Below are 17,209 nucleotides of genomic sequence, written 5' to 3' on the forward strand. Positions count from 1 at the left end.
TGCCAGGAAGGTAAGTCCCTATAACTTCTGGCTGCAAAAAATAACTAGGATTGAATTGGTGGAAGAAATTTCTGGAATCCCAAGCAGTTCTTCTTAATGAACCCACACATGGACTCACTCAGACTCACTCCCTCTGATCTGCAGCACCAGGGTAGCAGCTTGAAAGGTACCAGTGGCATACAGGGAGAATCTGGTGTCTGGTATCAAGGTGAGAGCTGCGGACAGAAAGGTGGGCAGAGGCCACTGTCCCTTTTCTGAACACTCCCCCCACACAGCCAGAGCCAGCAGGCTGGTGCCATATCTAAGAGTCCATCAAACTGGCTAACACTGTTTGCCCCACACTGGAGACATCCCAAGACTCTGTCCCACCTAACTTTGGGGCCCACCCAAGTTAGGCCCCATATGGTTTTCCATATGAACGTCTGGTCTTAGTTCATGTTTCACAACTTCCTAAATCCTCTCAAACAAGCAACAGACAGCCTCAGTGAGCCCCCAGTCCCAGTACCTCTTGCTAAGTGGCCCCAGGCCTGGCACTAGCAGCAACCAGCCTAGATTCACAGCTTGGCTTCACCTGGGAATCTCTAAGCCCAGCACAAGAAGCAGCCATTTCAGGTGGCTTTATAGGTCAGGCAGAGTGGCCCTGAGCAAAACACAGGTGGGGCTTGTCTTGGCCTGTACCACCCCAGAGACTCCAGAGCCTGCACACCCAGTGGACAGGTACAGACCACGTCGCAGCACCACCACCCTGCTCCCACACAGGTGATCCTCTGTGGAGGGCAGAGGTTGGTGGTCAGTGGTCACAGCTAGTCCTTGTAGCTGACTGGCCTGGATAAATCCCTCCCATTGACCTGCCAACAGTAACCATCAAGTCTCAACTACAGAAGAAGGATGTACTTAGCCCACACGAAGGGTGCATCTTGAGTACCTATCTTGGATGATAGGGGAGACTGTGCCACTGGACCCTACAGGACATCTATTACCTTAGGCCATGCTACCAAGACAGGGAGTTGTAGCAACTCTACCTAATACATAGAAGCAAACACACTGAAGCTGCCAAAATGAGGAGAAAATGAAACATGGCCCAAATGAAAGAACACATCAAAACTCCAGAAAAAGAACTAAATGAAATGGAGATAAGCAATCTATCAGATGCAGAGTTCAAAACACTGGTTATAAGGATGTTCAAGGAACTTAGTGAGGACCTCAACAGCATAAAAAAGATATAGTCAGAAATGAAGGACACACTAATTAAAATAAAGAACAAGATACAGGGAAACAACAGTAGAGTGGATGAAGCCAAGAATCAGATCAATGATTTGGAACATAAGGAAGCAAAAAACAACCATGCAGAACAAGAAGAAGAAAAAAAAAATCCAAAGAAACGAGGATAGAAGGAGTAACCTCTGGGACAACTTCAAAAGGTTCAACACTCGCATCATAAGGGTGCCAGAAGGAGAAGAGAAAGAGCAAGAAATTGGAAATCTATCTGAAAAAATAATGAAAGAAAACTTCCCTAATTTGGTGAAGGACATAGACATGCAAACCAGAAATCACAAAGAGTCCTAAACAAGAGGGATGCTAAGAGGTTCACTTCAAGACACTTCATAATTAAAATGCCAAAGGTTAAAGATAAAGAGAAAATCTTAAAAGCAGCAAGAAAAAAGCATTAGTTACCTACAGGGGAATTCCAGTAAGACTGTCAGCTGATTTCTCAAAAGAAACTTTGCAGGCTAGAAGGAATTGGCAAGGAATATTCAAAGTCATGAAAAGCAGGGACTTAAAGCCAAGATTGCTCTACCCAGCAAAGATATCATTTAGTATTGACAAGCAGAAAAAGAGCTTCCCAGATAAGGAAAAACTAAAGGAGTTCATTATCACCAAACCATTATTATATGAAATGATAAAGGGACTTACTTAAGCAAAAGTAGAAGATCAAAACTATGAACAATAAAATGGCAATAAATACATATCTATCAACTATTGAATCTAAAAAACAAACTAAGCAAACAAGAAGAACAGAGACAGAATCATGGATATGGAGGGTATTTTGACAGTTGCCAGATGTGAGGAGGTTATGGGGGATGGGCGAAGAGGTGTGGGGATTAAGAAGTATAAATAGGTAGTTACAGAGTAACCATGGGGATATAAAGTACAGTATAGGGAATGGAATAGCCAAAGAACCTACTCATGACCCATGGACATGAGCAATGGTGTGGGGATTGCCTGAAGGACTAGGGGGCGCTTGGTGGAGGGAGGCAAAGGAGGAAAAGCTGGGACAACTGTAATAGTATAATCAATAAAATATAATTTTAAAATATAAAAAGCAAAATAAAAAAATAAAGGAGTGATTTATCAAAACAACAAAGGACAAATAGTAAACTATGTCCCAAACAGCTAGAGATGGCACATTATGTTCAAGCACATATAAAGCATTTTTTCAAAATTGGCCATAGACAAGACCATACAGGAAGTCTCAAGAAAAATCAGGGACTGTGGTAAGGGGGACCTATTCCTGTGTCCCTATTTCCATGAGAAGGGAGGGTGGTTTCTACTAAGGCCACATTTGTGGCCTCTCCCCTGCCTTCCCTCTCTGTTTTTTCTCAAAGGAGGAATGACTCTTCTGATGAAGGAATTCTCTCCGATGCCACCTGCCCCTAGTTGAGAGCATTTTCCTCAGGGAAGTTTTCTGAGCCCAACTTTGCCTCAGCAGAGTGGAGGTCTCTAGTTTGGGACTAAGTTCAATTTGGAGTGTGTGTTTGTGTGTGTAGGATGGGTAGTAGTCAAGATCTTAATTGTGGCTTTAGGTCCAGCTAACCTTCCTAATCAATAAAACTAATGATAAAGCAGATATTTTGGTCTCCCTTTCTGTCCATTCCTTAACTGGTTTAAAACGAGGGAGTGGAATAAAGGAATACTGTTTGCTGATCATTGGGATAGGCAGAATATGACTCCCCCAAAGATGTCCACAACCTAATCCCTGGAACCTATAAATGTGTTACCTTACATAGCCAAAGGGATTTTATAGACCACGTGAGCTCTTAAATCAGGAAACAAAGGCAGACGATTGGGTCAGAGATGAGATGTGAGGAATCAGCCTGCCACTGCTGCTTGGAAGGTGGATAAGCCAAGGACGGTGACAGCATTACAGCAGTGACAGGGCAGGCAGGAGCAGCCAAGGTGTATGGAGAAAATCCTCCAACGATGCAGAAACACACACACACTTTTTAAAGCAACTAAACTGAAGGAAACCTTCAGAGCTCAGAACCTCAGGGGTAAGAGCATTTGAGCTGGTGCTTGCCTTGTAGGCCACCACCAATTCCTTGACATCCTAATACCTGGGCTTGAATGGGCCCTTAAGGGGGACAGGAGACAAAGCTTAGGACTTGAGCAAACAAAGAGTTTGGATGAGGGGCCTGTGCATGATGCCAGGATGCACAGTATAGCAAGGAGAAAAAAGAGAATGATGCTGTTGAACAGTGCTTGCCTTTGTGGGCCATTTCAACCTCTTTATGCAAAGGGTAGTCCTTGACATCTGAGCCCGCTAGATACCCCCCAACTTCCACTCTCTCTTTGGGTCAAAGTCACAACCTGAATCCTGAGCAGAAATCAGGCGACTCTGTTGCTGATGATTGCTACATGCTGGCCAACCTCAGAAAGGGCATAGACAAGACCAATCACCTGTTCTGTGCACGGACCCATTATGTGGCCTTTAACACCACAGCTAAAATCATTGTGGGCCAAGATAAATAATTTCAGTCTTGATCAGAACTTTTTCTACCCTCAATCTTTAAATCTAAGAAACAAAAACAAAAACCCAACTGAAGATACTAACCAGAATTGGCAGAAATGCCCAAAGCAACCTCTTTTATAACTGTCATAAAACAGACTCATTTTAACTAGTCCTCATTGATGGGTACAGCTTGCAAATCATTGCATGAGTAGCCTGTTGCCACAGTGAGGAGGAATAAGTGGCCCTGTGTGTCCTTACCATGTGGTTCTCTGGTCCTATTACAGAAGTGGCCTCACTGAGCAGCCACTGAGTCTGCTAGCCAACATATGAAGCCCTATGCAAAATTAGCATAGGTGGCAGTTCCAATATAAATGTAATAATGTAATTAATGTAATGTAATAATAATGTAATTAAGCAATATAAAGTTCAAATTCAATTGTCAACCCTGTAATTCAATTATAGTATTATTTGCAGGTACATCGAATGGACTAATCAAAAGGAAGATCAGATCAAAAGTTAATACATACCAGAAGCTACAACAATTGTCTTTTATACTAAAAAGAAATCATTTTGACAAGGGTCCTGGAGTCTTTAACAGTTATCTCTTCCCAATTTTCTAGCATAGAATTCCAAGGTTCCAAACAAGTAGTCACAGCCAGAATATACCAATTTAGGCTTCAAGAATTCAAGAAAGTTGACCTGGGTGGTGTGGCTCAGTGGATTGAGCATCGACCTCAGAACCAAAGGGTTGCTGGTTCCATTGCCAGTCAGGGTACATGCCTGGGTTGTGAGCCAGGTCCCCAGTAGGGGGCGTGAGAGAAACAACCACACACTGATGTTTCTCTCTCTCTCTCTCTTTCTCCTTCCCTTCCTCTCTGTCTAAAAATAAATAAATAAAATATTTTTTAAAAAAGAATTCAAAAAAAGTTTCATGTAATGGCCCTATTTCTGGTTACGAGGCATTTCTTTTCCACACATCTCCAGAGCCTCTGAGTGCCTGAGGTGAGGGTCACCACACTATGCGTCAGGAAGAGCGTATTTGCACTTGAGCATCAGGATGCCCTCAGAATATTCCTGGCCTGGTTGTTCATGTGAGTGATAATCTCCTGCGTTGTGTGCATTGATTGGAGGAGGAGGAGGACACTGTTTTTTTAATTAAGTGCTTAATTACATAAACACTGATACCACATACCCTAAGGGCACTCTTTTTGGAAAATGAACAGTAGCCTATCATACTACAGGAAAATCCTTGTTCTGCAGTGTTATGATTATGAATAATCATTATTGGATAATCATTATTGAACGGTGTCTGTTTTAGTAGGAATCAATATTGTTTTTGCATAAATGGTTGCTATTTGGGGTCGGAGTGTGCAGGAAGCTCATAACATTTTCTTCCATTGAAGTAAGTGGTAATTGTGTTTTCATAAGGTGAGAGAATATGGTCCGTGGGTACTCATTTGAGTGCTTTAACAGATGCCAAAGCAATGGTGTTTTGGTAGTGTTGGCACTACTTGATATCATTTGACTTCAAATTCATAAGAGAATCGAAATAAAGAAAGGAGGATTTAAATGTTCACACAAAAATGTCATTTCTGCAGGATCTTTGCAGTTTTGAAACTTTAATTGTGCCATTCTTTAAGCAAAGGAAGCCTTACTTGAAAGTCTAATGTGTAAGAGAAATAAGGGCAAAGTCGCTCTAGCTAAGGGTTTGGGAGCAAAAACAGAACCAGTTCTTGCTCCCTGTGAACTCCTTTCTCCCACAGACAGCCCCACAGAACCCCCAGGCCCAATTACACACCATCATAAAACCAACAGAGGAATAAAAGGAGCCCAGAAGAGATGAGGATTGCACTGGACTCAAATCTTAGTTCTGCAATTTAGTAGCACTATGATTTTGGGTGGCAAAAACAATAAAGTCAACAGTGATATCAACAAAATAAGCAGTAACTTACACCAATTGAGGACTTACTAAGTGCTTTATTTGCATTAATTTAATCATCCCAATAATATGAGATAGGTACTGTTATTACCATATATATATATACACACACACACACACACACATATACATGGAAACTGAGGCTCAGAGAATTTAAGCAATTTGCCCAGAGATCCCACAGCTAGGGTAAGTGGCTGAGTGGGAATTCAATCCCCAACAGTCTGCATTAACAACCATTAAAATTCCTAAACTCTTTGGCCCAGTTCAGCCCAACCGTTTTGAAAGGCAGGATGATACTAACAATCTTGCGGCAAAGTCTCCGACACAGAGGCATTCAATAATTATCGTTCTTTTGATCGTGAATGCATCGATCATCCGCCCTCCAGACATTCACTAATGACCTGTGTCGAGTTGTCTGTCAAATAGCGCCTATCAAACGCTGCATGAGCCAGTTACTACTTAAGAGATGGTTCACAGGATGTGTCAGCCACCGAGCCTTCAAAAACATAAAAAATTAGTGGTTTGCTATTCCAAAAGAATCAGCCAAACAAAGGCACTAGTAGAGAAAATAATAAATGAAGTTCCGTATGCAGTCAGGTAGAGGATGTGTACAGAAACCACTAGCTGCCTTCTATCCAATGGAAAGGAGAACCTATTCACCAAAGCAAATAAAACATATTCCACACATGGGACAAATGTTTATGAAATAAATGTTTACGTGCTGCAGACCAAGAGAGACACTGGAGATGGAGGGGCAAAGCCTCTGTCCTCATGGAACTTACATTCTGGTGCAGGAGGCAGAAAATACACAAAGAGACAAAAACGAATGTCATCGGTCAGGCGGTGGTAAGTGCTACAAAGAGATATAAACAGGCTACGTGGACAGAGAGTGATGTGGGACAGGTGTCATGGGAGGCCTCTCTGATCTGGTGATGTCTCAGCAGATATCGGATCAGAGTGTACCAGGAAGACAGCATTCCAGCAGAGGGGACAGCAGACACAAAGGCCCAGAGACAGCCAGGGCTCCCCGCTAATGTGAGATAAGCCAGAGGGGAAGTGGGAGGAGATGCAGCCATGAAGGCAGCCTAAGGCCAGATCACACAGGCCTCGCTGGCCATGCTGGCTATGGCGACTTTACATTTTACCCTCGGATGAGAAGCCGTTGAAGAATTTGGGGTAGAGGAGTGATGTGACTTATGTTTTAAGGATTACACTGCGGACAACAGTGTACAAGAGGGCAAGAACAGAGCAAAGACCACTCAGAAGACTATGCATTAATCTTGTAGACCCTGGATGAGCCTACTGAGGCAAGTTCAAGCCCTATACAATGAAAACCTTGAAATTCCATTGGGTCAAATAAGGGCCTTAATAAATGAGAACTCTACTATGTCTCTTGACTTCACATGATAAAGAAAAGACTTCACATGAGAAAGAATTTTTTGTCTCTCATTAATTTATCAAGAGCTAACATGTTATAGTGCTACATGCCAGGCACTGTTCTAAGCACCTTACATGTGTAAGCACAGTACCCTCTGTGAGTGCTGTTATTATTGCCATTGGTGGGTAATGTTATTATTCCCATTTTAAATATGAGGAAACTGCCCTAGCCAGAGCTCAGTGGGTTAGAGCATCGTTCTAGTTCACCAAGATTATGGGTTCAATCCCTAGTCAGGGCACATACAGGAATCAACCAATGAATGCATAAATAAGTGGAAGAGCAAACTGATGTTTCTCTCCCTCTCTCTTCCTTCCTCTCCGTCTCTAAAATCAATAATAAATACATAAAGAAGAGGAAACCAAGGCACAGATCATACAAATTGCTTGTTGTAGGATTTGTGGAGTTAGAGTTTGAACTAAGCAGTCTGGCTGTAGATGCTCCTCCTGACTAACCTGCAGAGAACGTCTCAGTCCACCACTCTACCAAACTGACACCTGTTCCTGACACAGTGGCCCAGGAGGCCCTTCCAGAAACAGCCTGCCAGGACGAAGGACTGAGGAAATGGAAGAAGGAAGGAGCATGTTGTGCTGGAAGAGCAGGAAGGCCTGTCCGTCTACACCCACTCCAGGTCCTCACCTGCAGATCCAGGGAGATCCAAGGCAAGACCCCAAGGATCCAGCCACAGAATCCTCTCGGAGACAGAGAGGATTCCACCAGAGGCTTTGCCATTTTTGGAATGCCTGTGTGCAGAAGTTAGGAGGCAGGAAGAGGGACCCAGCCCACACAGGCTGCCTTCTTTGGGAGGTGTCTCATTCACCTCTCATCACCATCCGAGAGCTCTGTGCCCTGCCAGGGGCTCTCCCAGAGTCTCCTCCTTGCTCCTGGCTGAAGGCTCAGCAGTGCTGACAACCTGAGCCAGTCTGAGGGGCTGACCCTGTGGCTCTGATTTCCATGCACATGAGCCCCTGGGGGGTACCCAAATGAGACTCTGAAAAGTTTGCTAGGAAATCTACACCCTGGGCTGTTTCCTCTCAGTAGGGTTTCAGGGGCCCTAATCTAGAACAGGACATCCCAACCTATGGTGCCTGTGGAAAGTGGGGCATTAGTCACAGCTTCCCAAAGGCCCTCGTGTTCCCTGAGAAATGAAGTGCCTGACAGATGACAGCTAGAACATGTCACAGTGCCACCAATAAATAACATGAAGAAACTTCAACACCTCCCCATCCCAGGCGCAAACACCCAGAACCCTCAGTGGGTCACATGCGTCTCTGCAGAATGAAGGAAAAGTAAATGCTTGAAAGGGGACAGTGTCAGGCACCTATGCCCGCCCTGGGCTCCAGCCACAGTCAGCCCAAGCCTTCTTCCTCCAGCCATAGCTCCACCCAACAAGGAGCAAAGCCCCGAAGAAGCACCCCAAGTCAGCAAACAAGGCCACTGACCTGCATCGGGTGAGGATAGAAAGAAGACCTGGGCCCTTTGGGGAAGATTTTCAATGACAGGTTTGTTCTAACCGATATGGGCTCAGGTACCACTATCAAGGAATTAATCGGTTGGAACAGCCCACTGGCAGCCCTTTCCTAACCAGTTTTGCTGGATCTTTCCTAGAAAATGGTTCTAACTGGAAAATGGTTCTAACTGCAAACTCGAAACCAAACAGTTGCAATGGATAGAAAGCAATATGGCATAAAGAACACTCTCTGGGTGACGCGGTGAAACAATACAAAACCGCCTCCTTGACTTCCAAACACACTGGAGACCAGCTGGGGAGGACAGCTGACACCTGTATTAGGTGGCAAAGTCGGCTGGACTTCAAGGTTCAGCTCGACTGTAGGAAGCCAGGATGTGCCCTGAAGAATTTACAAGATCAATCTCATTGCACCCAAACTGTCTCACAGCCAGGGTCTAAACCGTGACACAGTTATATGCATACTGATACATGGTACATCTGCCCTGTCTCAACAGAGACTCACTCTCGCACCAGATATCAGAGTTCTAGAAGTTTGTACCCTTTAAAAAAGAGATGGCATGCACAATGAAATACAACAGCTCTAACAAGGAGCTCCTGTCTGTGCTGCAAAGAAAAGTGAAGTGAGAGCAAGCAGTCCCCGCAGTGTGCAGGACGAGCCGTCGGTCAACAACACCCCTGCCCGCACCTGCGATGATCCCGTCCATCTGCTCCAGGGCGGCTTCCAGCGCGTGGCTGGCCTCAGAAGCCATGACTCCTTCTCCCGGCTCAGTCTCCTCCTTCTCTTACTGAAAATTCAAATAAAGAACAAAGGAAAAATTACAGAGCGTCCCACACGACGCACACAAGATCGCAAAGCCCTCTCCTTCCCTTGTTGTACAGCGCACTCTCCTAAGAATCCTGGTGGCTGGCCTGTGGTTCCTGCCATCTCTGTGGCCTCCCCCTCCAGCCGTGAGTGCTCTTTCTCCACGAATCTCTAGCACACGATGCCATTTGCTTCTGTATCGAAAAACCACTGGGCTCTCCAGAGTCACCTGTAGCAGCAAGACAGTGATTGCCGCTGTTCAAGCTCCCATTGGCATTCCCCCAAGCCGTGTGCTTCCAGGACTGCTGAAGCTCAGGGCCCGTGTCTGAGCCTTCCCTGGCCTTTGCACCCATAAATCTCTGCCCTCCCCCGTCACATGCATGCTTGCTTATCTTTCTTCGCCATGCCTACCTCCTCCAAAGGAACCAGCCTCTTGGGGTTATCTGGGTTCTCCCTCCCTGAGTTTACTTTAAAGTCTCATCCTCTGAAATATCCTGGCACGAATATACCCTGAGGTTATCTCCTCACTTAAAAAAAAAAAAAAAGCTAACATATATCGCCCCCTTAACGTGCAAAGGGTTGTACTAAGCATTTTCTGTGAAATATTAATTCGTCAATTAATTGTGACATCAGTCCTGTGAGTTAGATGCTGTTATTATCCTCATTTCCCAGATAAGGACACTGAGGCTCAGAGGTCACACAGAAAGTAGAAGAACTGGGTCAAACCCTGGCTATTTACTGCTACTGACTGGTTCGGCCCAGTGTGGTTCCTTGTGTCCTAACGTTCTTATCCACACCCTCTCCAAAGCCACTTTTTTTTGGCTGCTCACTTTCCTCTCCTCACTCCAAAGGCCCAGTGTCACAGCAGAGACACTCAGGACCTTGTTTCCTAACCTGCACCGTTCTTGGGTACGGGAGCCGCGCCCCTGTTCTCCACAGCACGCGTGTCCGTTGGGCACCCACACGGGTTTTGCTGAATGTGCAAACAACTCTGCCTCCACTTCACAGACATGAGCTAAGTTTCGTCTTAGAGTTACAAATGCCGCCACCCAGGGGGTGGGGGGATGCAAGAAAAATGAAAGCGGCCACAGGAAGACAGTTAGATTGTTCTTAGAGTGGTCTGGAGACGGAACCGATTCCCATGTCTCCCATCAGAAGGGAGGTTCAGCACTGAGGGAGTGGCTGGACTGTGAATCCTTGGGGAGGCTTTCTGGCCCTCAGAATATGGGAGCCTACACCTTGAATGGCGCTGGGTAGAGTAGAACTAAAATTCTAAGAGGCAGTGCTCCTGATTCCTGGGACAGTACGCTCCCCATGACAGTGGCCCATAGCCTTCTTAGCTGGGCACATTGGGCCACTCACTCTTGCAAAGCGTGAGTGGCAGTGGAGGCCTCTCAGCATGGAAGCACAAGTCTCAGGGGAATGAGAAGGGAGCTTGCAGAGGGGCAGAGCCTTGCTGGCCCCTCAGCACCAGGGCCGGAGTCAGGCAAGCCTACAGCAAGGAACAGAGCTGATCCACGGTAAGGAGAGCAGCCCAGGTGCCCACAGAGCAAGCACAGTGTGCACAGCATGGGGTCTGAATGGAAAGAAGCAAGCCTGGGTGGAGACAAAAAAAGAGGCGGCAGGAAAAGGCATGTAGTGGAAGCAGGGCAATCTTCAGCGCATTCACACCTGTTCAGCCACCTGGGATAGTAAAAATCCTTCCCTCTGAGGACTTCCCACTGCTCCCAGGAGAAAACCCAAACTCTTTTCTGTGATCTACCAAAGAGGTGTGACAGGATGGCTCCCTGTGCTTCGGTCTCCAGTCCAAATTTACATCTGCAGTCCCCTCTGCCCTGAGCTCACCTTCTCAGCAATCTGAACCGCTGACTTATTCTCATCCTGCAGGTCTCAGCTACAGAGTACCTTGAGAGGGCTCCCTTGCACAAGTCCATCTAAAGCAGCCCTTAGAAAGCACGGCAATTATAAAGGATCTTGTCCATGTATTTGTTTCCTTGCTAACTGGCCTTGCTAACCTTTTCCACAGAGGCAGGGGACCCTATCATCTTGTTCACCCCTATGTGTCCAGTGCCTAGCAAAGTGCCTGGCACAAGGAAGTTTGAGTAAACACTTGTGAACAAATGGATGGATTCATGCCGCCAACACTCCCTGAATCCTGCTGTGCTGGGCACTGGGGGATATTGATAAATCAGACCTAGTCTCTGTTCCCATGGGCCACATGGTCTAGAGCAGAAGACAAAACTACGAACAGAGCATTATGACACAGTGTGAGGCATGCTGGAAAAGGCAGGTATGCAATTTCCCTGGGTCCTGAAGGATGAGGAGTTTTCTCAGAAGATAAGGGGAAGAGCACTGTTCCAGGCAGAGGATGTAGTACGTAAAAAGTAGAAAAGTGAGTAGGGGCAGGATGTAGTTGGCAAATGTCAAAATGATCGACAAGATTACACAGGAGCATCCAGTTGCTCAAGATGAGTCAAACCCTTGCACAGAATACACATAAGCATGACGAGGGCAATTAATAAGAGGAGCTTGGGAATCACACCCACTACTTCAGGGGTCTGGTACCAATGACCAACAAATCAAGTCACCTCAGACATAAACATGACAGATTTGAAAAAGATCTCCCAGGTTCAGTAGCTTGACCCCACTTGGGGCCTTATTACTAAGGTGAAAGGTATGGAGCAGTTAGGCCATAAAAATGAGCCTTGAAAACAAACAAACAAAACTACAACAAAAAATGACCCTCGGGCCCTCTGCCCAGTGATGACTTTGTACCTGGCAAATAGCAAGCTGGGTGGACCCGTGGGAGCTGGCATGAAGTGAAGCATGAGTCAAGGCTGTATCATATGTACAACCCAGGAGCCTGGGGCTGGTAAGACTGGGCACATCCAGGAGTGGGGAACCTGTTGTGAGCAGCTGATGAGCTTCAGTCTGAGGAGACGGCAGGACAACTGGGTGAGAAGGGGCCCTGCCAGCCTCTGTCACAGGGCAGCTGTGAGGTGTCAGTGGGGTATAGAAGAGACCTTTGGAGGGAAAAACATGCAATGGGAGTGACGCCTCTAGCCCTCGTCTATGAACATGGACACTCTTTTTGGAACAGGAAGCCATGAGGCCACCAATCATCTCCATCTGGCAACTATGGCCATTTTCTCCCCTCACCAATGTCAAGGTTTGGGTGCCCATTGGTAATGCACGATGGGAAAATCCCTGCCTTCCAGAAACATGGGGTCTCAGAGGCAAACATGTCATCTGGCAGCAACCAGTGTGTCTGGTGTCTTCTCTGTCTGCTCATCCCCACAGAGACACATCACCTCCCTTGGGAGCCTGGGCTCACCAGAGACCTGGGGCTGGAGAGAAGTGAGGTGAAGAGGCCAGAGAGTGCACCTGGAAGAGGCAATAACCAAAGGGGCTAGGAAAAAGAGCCAGATTCAGAGTGCACTCCAAAGGGACAAGCATAATCAAGGCAACCTCCAAGCAGGTGGTGGCCAACAGAACGGAAACCATGTTCTCTACCAGTGAGAGGGGAGCTGTAGCAGCCACCCAGGGGCTGACATGGAGTAGAAGATACAGGGATAGACGCTGTGCCCTGGGGACTCTAAGGAAAGGTGCCGCACTAGGCCAGGAAGAAGAAGGGCAAACAGAGGAGGATGTTGCTCTTAAAATACTCAGGACAGTGACAATTGTTATAGTGCCGAAAAGTGTTTTCCTTCTCTCTGGACACCTGGACTATTAAGAGCCCTGCAGTTGACCCTGATACGCAGGCAGGCTTTTTATACCAAGAAAAATGTTGTCTGAGGAAAGATGTACTCCATTCACCATTCCCCCTTCCCTTCACCCACAGGCCTCTCTAGATGCCATCATCATCTTTTCCAAGACAGTGTCTGAAGCTGCTGCTCCCCCTACTACAGGACTTGCCCTCCTCTTTGCTACCAGCCAGGAAAAAATAGCTGTAAGACCAGCCAACGAAGAAGGAGCAGCCACGTTTTAGAATGCCAGTGTCTGGGGACGGATATCAAGGCCACACGAACAGCACCACACAAAGGCTGGTTTGGCTCCTTAAAGCTGAGTAGGGTGCAGGATCTGTAAGTCTTATGAAATTTAGAGAGTGAGCCACGGTTTGCTGCCTATCATCTGGTGTGCTCTGAGGCAAGAAGTGATTTAGATAATGTACTAACTATTGTACTTTCAAGTTCATCCAAGGAGAATCAGAAGTAGGCAGGAACCACTGAAGAAGATAAATCTTGTACAAGTAAACCTGAACATACTCCACCCAATCTGAACTGCAAGCTTTCACTTCATTTTATAAGCTACTTTTTTCTCAGTAAAAGTGGTTGGGGTTGCAAGTGTTTTGGGCAGGCTCACAGCGTTCTGGATGCAGGAAGGAATCCGAAACAGATCTGGAGTCCCCTGCTCCTCCAGGGTCTCCTGTATCAGAGCTGGGTCCTGACTCCGTGGGAGCTGCATCCAGATGAGGGCCAAGGTCCCGGAGTAGAAGGCAAGGCCTGGGGAAGGGACTCTCAGCCAATGAACCCTCCCTTCATCTCATGCTTCTCCCTTCCCTAAGTGGCCAACAGGTGGTAGAGTCACCAAATCACAACAAACCAAAGTCTTTTTCTTATAATTTGCAGGTCACCTATAAACCATTGCTGCTCTTAAATGGCTAAGAAATAAGAAATACCTCCTGCTATCTCTAAACTTCGGAGAAAGCCTCTTGCATGATACAGAAAACAATTCTTTGGGATAGTAGAGCAAGAAGCCATTTACAGCATTAAAAAAAAGAGGGAGAGAGATGGAGGAAGACACACGAAGGAAATTGATGGCAGTGTCTAAATGCTAAATCACATTCCTTGTCAACCAACAATTCTACAGTCAGACAGTCTTGAGTTAAAACTGGGACTCTACTGCTAATGGCTGTAGGTCTTCCGACAAGTTGTTTAATCTCCCTGAGCCTCAATTCTCATCTAAAAAATCACTATAAACCAACCTCATTGTCTTGACCAAGAGTAACAAGATAGACCTCAGGTAAATACAGCAAATTGACACCAAACATCTTATGTAGCTACCCACTGAAACAACAGTAGTGGAATTTGTTGTGAAAGACAAAAAAAAACCTCACCAGGACATGGTGAGAAAGACAAATATCACACAATTTCATTTATATGTGGAATCTAATAAAACAAAAGAAACAAACAAACAACAACAAAAAAAACAAAGCAAACTCATAGATACGGAGAACAGATTGGTGGTTGCCAGAGTGTGAAGGGGTTAAGGGAGGGAGAAATGGGTGAAGGGGATCAATTGCAGGTGATGGCTTGATGGATGGTGATCACTATGTGATGTATACAAATACTGAATTATACTGTTATATACCTGAAATATATATAATGTTGTATACCAATTTTACACAGTAAAACATAATTAAATAAAATTAAATAAATGAACCCTGGCTGGTATGGTTCAGTGTATTGAGTGCTGGTCTGTGAACCAAAGGGTCACAAGTTCGATTCCCAGTCAGGGCACATGCCTGGGTTGAGGGCCAGGTCCCCAGTTGGGGGCATGTGAGAGGCAACCCTCTCTTTGATATTTTTCTCCCTCTCTTTCTCCTTCCCCTCCCCTCTCTCTAACAATAAATAAAGTATTTTTTTAAAAAGTTAAATAAATGAAAATAAAAGGAATACTTTGGTTGCTGCTTGGAAAATGGACAAGGGCAAGGATCGGGGATGTTGCAGCAGTGAACACAGAAGAACCAGGCGAGAGGTAGCCTGGGCCAGAAGCACAGTCATAAACACTCTAATCCTTGGTATATATTGAGGACAAAGCCAGTAAGCTATACTGATAGCCTGGACATGGGCACGAGAGAAGAGTCAAACATGATGACAAGGTTTCCACCCCGAGACTCTGGGAGAATGGGGAGGACTGCAGGAGCCACCGTGTGTGTTTGTTGGGGGGGCGGTGCTTGGGGGGGAGAACCAAATCAGGAGACTGGTATTGGAAATGTTTAAGATGCCTAAGGATATCTAGGAAGGTATGCTGAGAAGGCATTTAGAAATCCGAGTCTGGTGTTCAGAGAGAGGTCTGGGCTGCAGATAACTATTTGGGAGCCGTCTGCATAAAGATGGTATTTAAAACAACTGCACAAAGTAACTTTAGTATAGGAAGAAACAGAGGAGGAAGAGGAGGAGGAAGGAGAAGAGGAAGGAGAAGGAAAAGAAGAAAAGGAAGAGGTCCCAGACTCTCCAGAACACTCCAACGTGCAGCCACCAGGGAGATGAACCAAGGAGACAGAGCGTCAGCCAGAACTGAGAAAGTGGTGCCCTGTCCAATGATGGGTTCAGGATGGAGGATGGGAGACAGGTGCTGCTGAGTCAGACCAGAGACAATCCTCTGTCCTCTCTCCCAACTCTGCCAGTGGTGATCTCATCTGCCCCCACAGCCTCACCTGTGCCTGCATTACCTCATCCTAGCCTCCAAGCAGCCTCTCCATTCACTCTGCAGTAAAGATTCCTCTAACCCAGCAGCCCTCAGACTTTGGTGTTTATCAGAATCACAAGCACAGAGAGGCCCTGCCTCCTTCAAGTAGCAGAGGGCCTGACCTTCGTATTCTGAAACTCACCTAACTGATCAGCAGAATGGCTGACCGAATGCAAACACAGCTCTCAACCACTCTTCTGCTTAGAAAGTATCTGGGCAGAATTCATACCTTTTACCATAAGGTCTCAAACTCCTTGGCTGCAACTTTAACTTCCATCATACCCCATGGTGAGCCTCTGCCCCAAATGCCCAAATGTCTTCTCTTCAGTGGGCAGATTCTGATTGTTGTTCATCGACTGCTTTCCTGCTTTATACCCAGGCCAGCAGCTTTCCCGGCTAAATCCCCACCTTCTCTTCAGGCCAGCTCTTCCAGCAAACCATGCTTGATCCTGCCCACCTAAATGTGACCTCCCCATCTCTCTAACCTTGCAGGGACGGGATGAAAGAAGCTGTGCACAGACATCTCCCTGAAAGCCTTCCATGCATCTGGGCCTCTGAGGGCACCCTCCAATCTGTTAGCCCTGAAGAAACTTTCCCAGACATACTGAACCTGTAAAACAAAACTATTCATTATCAGTGGGAAACTGAGGAAGCCTGGAAGTCAATGGAGGCTGGGATAGGGGAGGTGGCAGCAGGTGACCCCACGTACTTCTCCATGTCCTCATGTTCAGTAGGCTCCAACAGATGGTCTTCCCCAACAGGTGGTGCTCACCAGCCCACCTCACACCAAGCCAGGAGTCACCCCTGGCCTTCCCTTCTCTCACCCACATCCAGTTGGTCTCCATGTCTAGTAAAGTCTCCTTCCTCACCCCTGCTCAGATCTGTCCCCTCATCTTCACCCACCCTGCTTCAGGTCACATAATTTCCCTTCAGAATGACTGCAAGGGCTTCCAGACTGGTTTTCCTGCCTGCAGCCTCACCCCACACACACCTCTCATCCATCACCCCGTCACCCTGCTGCCAGGAGGAGGGTCAATTTCACAAATCTCATCCAGGCACCCAGCGCTTGCACAACGCCTCACCAGCTTCCTGTCACCCGGAGAGGAAGTTAAGGACCCATGAGATGGCCAAGACCATGGGCTCTTTAGTCAAGGCCTGCACTTGGACCCATGCTCTTCCCATCGGGAGCTATGCCATTGGACAAGTTCCTCAATGTCATTAAGCTTCATTTTCTCTACTTATAAAATGTGGACGAAAACACACAAGTGGTGGGATTGTGGAGATAAGGTGTAGAAGTGCTTTATACACAACTGGGTAGGGGTTTACCACCACAGCAGTGACAGTTCCCTCAGCCCTACCTG

At 46.4% G+C, this 17,209-nt stretch overlaps 1 protein-coding gene across 5 annotated transcripts in view; it reads right to left on the minus strand.

The window, feature by feature from the left end:
• PPFIBP2 (PPFIA binding protein 2) overlaps positions 1-17,209 on the minus strand; it is a 130,347-nt gene that overhangs the window by 89,738 nt on the left and 23,400 nt on the right. For 4 of the 5 annotated variants that reach the window (XM_045194000.3, XM_024559086.4, XM_045194001.3 and 1 more), the window contains exon 2: positions 9,261-9,360. The exons of the other annotated variant lie outside the window; for it this stretch is intronic. In XM_045194000.3, coding sequence (XP_045049935.1) covers positions 9,261-9,324 — 64 coding nt within the window. In that variant the 5' untranslated portion in view covers positions 9,325-9,360. The remainder of the gene's footprint in view (positions 1-9,260; positions 9,361-17,209) is intronic. 5 annotated transcript variants of the gene reach the window in all.

Source organism: Desmodus rotundus, chromosome 5, assembly GCF_022682495.2.
Source record: "Desmodus rotundus isolate HL8 chromosome 5, HLdesRot8A.1, whole genome shotgun sequence".
NCBI lineage: Eukaryota > Metazoa > Chordata > Mammalia > Chiroptera > Phyllostomidae > Desmodus > Desmodus rotundus.